General features: G+C 40.5%; 1 protein-coding gene across 1 annotated transcript; it reads left to right on the forward strand.

Moving 5' to 3' along the window:
• Nucleotides 1-687: 687 nt before the first annotated feature.
• LOC124268361 (homeobox protein BarH-like 1) lies at nt 688-2,142 on the forward strand. Its single transcript, XM_046703335.1, has 2 exons — nt 688-972; nt 1,936-2,142. Exons 1-2 carry the CDS (start codon nt 688-690, stop codon nt 2,140-2,142), a joined length of 492 nt encoding a protein of 163 aa, XP_046559291.1.

Consider the following 2,142-nt stretch of genomic DNA (forward strand, 5'->3'; position numbering starts at 1 on the left):
TCCTAAATAGCAAACCCCGAAACATGGTGGAAATAACTTTCTACACTAAAGAACTCCGACGTAATTGCAGATTAAAACAGCTGTACACGTATAGCACGTTATACATCCTACGGTATGAAAAAAGGGAATCTCAAAATGCTGAATAATATTTTGGGTCGGTAGAATCAAAAGACCGCTTGTATATTTTACTAAATTGCAAATAAAAGAGAAAAACACGATTACATAATCACAAGACTGAAAATAGTCCAATGCAGGATTCCAACAATGCCATGGTGATTCAAAGTTTTTGGCAAAAGGCGGTGCCCAAGCGGTGGCAACCCCACAAACAGAAACGAATGAATAGTTTCCTATTTGCCATGATTTTCACTATAACACATTAATCTCCTATTGTCTACTTTATCTGTGAATTATGACTGATGTTACATGCTGGGAAGCGTGTAGAGCATTCATTCATTCATTCATTCATTCATTCATTCATTCATTCATTCATTTATTCATTCACTTGTCACACATGTCATGATCTGATTCTCTTTCAAACATCAGCCGGTCAACGAAAAGAAAACATTGATTCAATCATTCATACATTGATTTGACACACATGTCATGATATTCATTCATTCACTCACTCACTCACTCACTCGTCACTCACGTCATGATCTGATTCTCTCTCAAACAGCATGCTGTCCTATGGATCAACTCCTAGAACGAGAAAAGTTCTCCGTTCCTATCCCACTTCCGGTTTACATTCGGACCAGATCGCCTTCAGGATCGGATTTCCTCGGCAAGTCCAAGAAATGCCGCCGAAGTCGGACGGTCTTTACCGAACTACAACTGATGGGACTTGAGAAGAAGTTCGAGACACAGAAATACCTGTCCACCCCCGACCGGATTGAACTGGCTGAGAGTCTGGGTCTGACGCAGATCCAGGTTAAGACCTGGTACCAGAACCGGCGGATGAAGTGGAAGAAGATGGTGAGTGACGACGGTGCAGATGTAGTTGAGGATGATGGTTCTGATTCAATGAATGAAGGGGACGATCGGTTAACGCTGCTTTGATATACTCTTTAAAAAATGTAGGGGAACTTCTTTTTTAATTAACGATTGTGCACTTGCATCCCATGCGTTGTGTTTAGGGGTGGTGATAAAGTAGAAAAGGTGGTGCGTTCATAAGATGTTTGTCTTTGAAAAGTTTGTTTACGCTAATACTTTCTATCCAAATTGAATATTCAAGTTCCCCTACTTTTTTTAAAGAGTATATTTCAGTTTCTGAGTGAATACAAAAGAAAGGGATATTTTGTTTAAGTCAATGTCATCTCAATCAACACCACCTCTCCTATAAAACCTATATACATGGGGACTCGTACAAGCAGTCACAGACACACGAACATGCCTGTCGGCATACAGCTTGTTTGGATGACGTTGTAACGTGTTCATCATGGGGCGAGAGCGATTTCATTTGTAACTCACTTCTATCCTGGGACAGAATCACTCTCGAGTGTAATTTATAGGTAGAGAGGCATTTCGATACATGTGGCACTGTTATATCATCTGACCTCAACTGTAAAATCAACATAGACTGACGTAAAAAAACGTACACACCTGATGTATTCATGATTTTCTATCGTACTTTGGCAACACGTGAACAATGTTTTTCAAAATAATAATCGTTTGTTAGAGGATTATTTAATTTATTTTGTTATTTAGTTCTTAATTTAATTTAATTTGGGTTTAAGCACATGCACCCGGCAACCACATGCAAACATGTCCCTGCGTGACGGTGTTGAAGTGCTATAACCTTTATGACTTTATATCACTTGATGATCAACCCGAGAACGACAAAATGGTGACCATCAATAACTAAAGAATCAAATCCCCGACTTTGATAAATATGTACAAAACAATTTAATCTCCTAAATATACCTTGTGGTGGTGCAGGTGCTGCAGAAAGGAGGAGCCGAGCCGCCGACTAAACCTAAAGGACGTCCCAAGAAGACATGTCCAGAGATGGAAGAGACAGCCTCACACACTGTCTCAGTCAGCAACGAGCAACTGTCTCCCGACTCCGATAACAGCTCTTGTTGCGATATCGACGTCACGGAGTGTGTGACGTCATCATCTGTGACATCATCGGGGTGTCAGTAG

Source organism: Haliotis rubra, unplaced genomic scaffold (assembly GCF_003918875.1).
Source record: "Haliotis rubra isolate DU_JTF1 unplaced genomic scaffold, ASM391887v1 Scf1374, whole genome shotgun sequence".
Lineage (NCBI taxonomy): Eukaryota > Metazoa > Mollusca > Gastropoda > Lepetellida > Haliotidae > Haliotis > Haliotis rubra.

What these genes read in the sequence shown, in the direction of transcription:
- LOC124268361 (XM_046703335.1), top strand. Translation starts at nt 688, where the DNA reads ATGGATCAACTCCTAGAACGAGAAAAGTTCTCCGTTCCTATCCCACTT. An exon ending in GGATGAAGTGGAAGAAGATG is followed by an intron (nt 973 to 1,935) that starts GTGAGTGACGAC and finishes GTGGTGGTGCAG; the next exon opens with GTGCTGCAGAAAGGAGGAGC.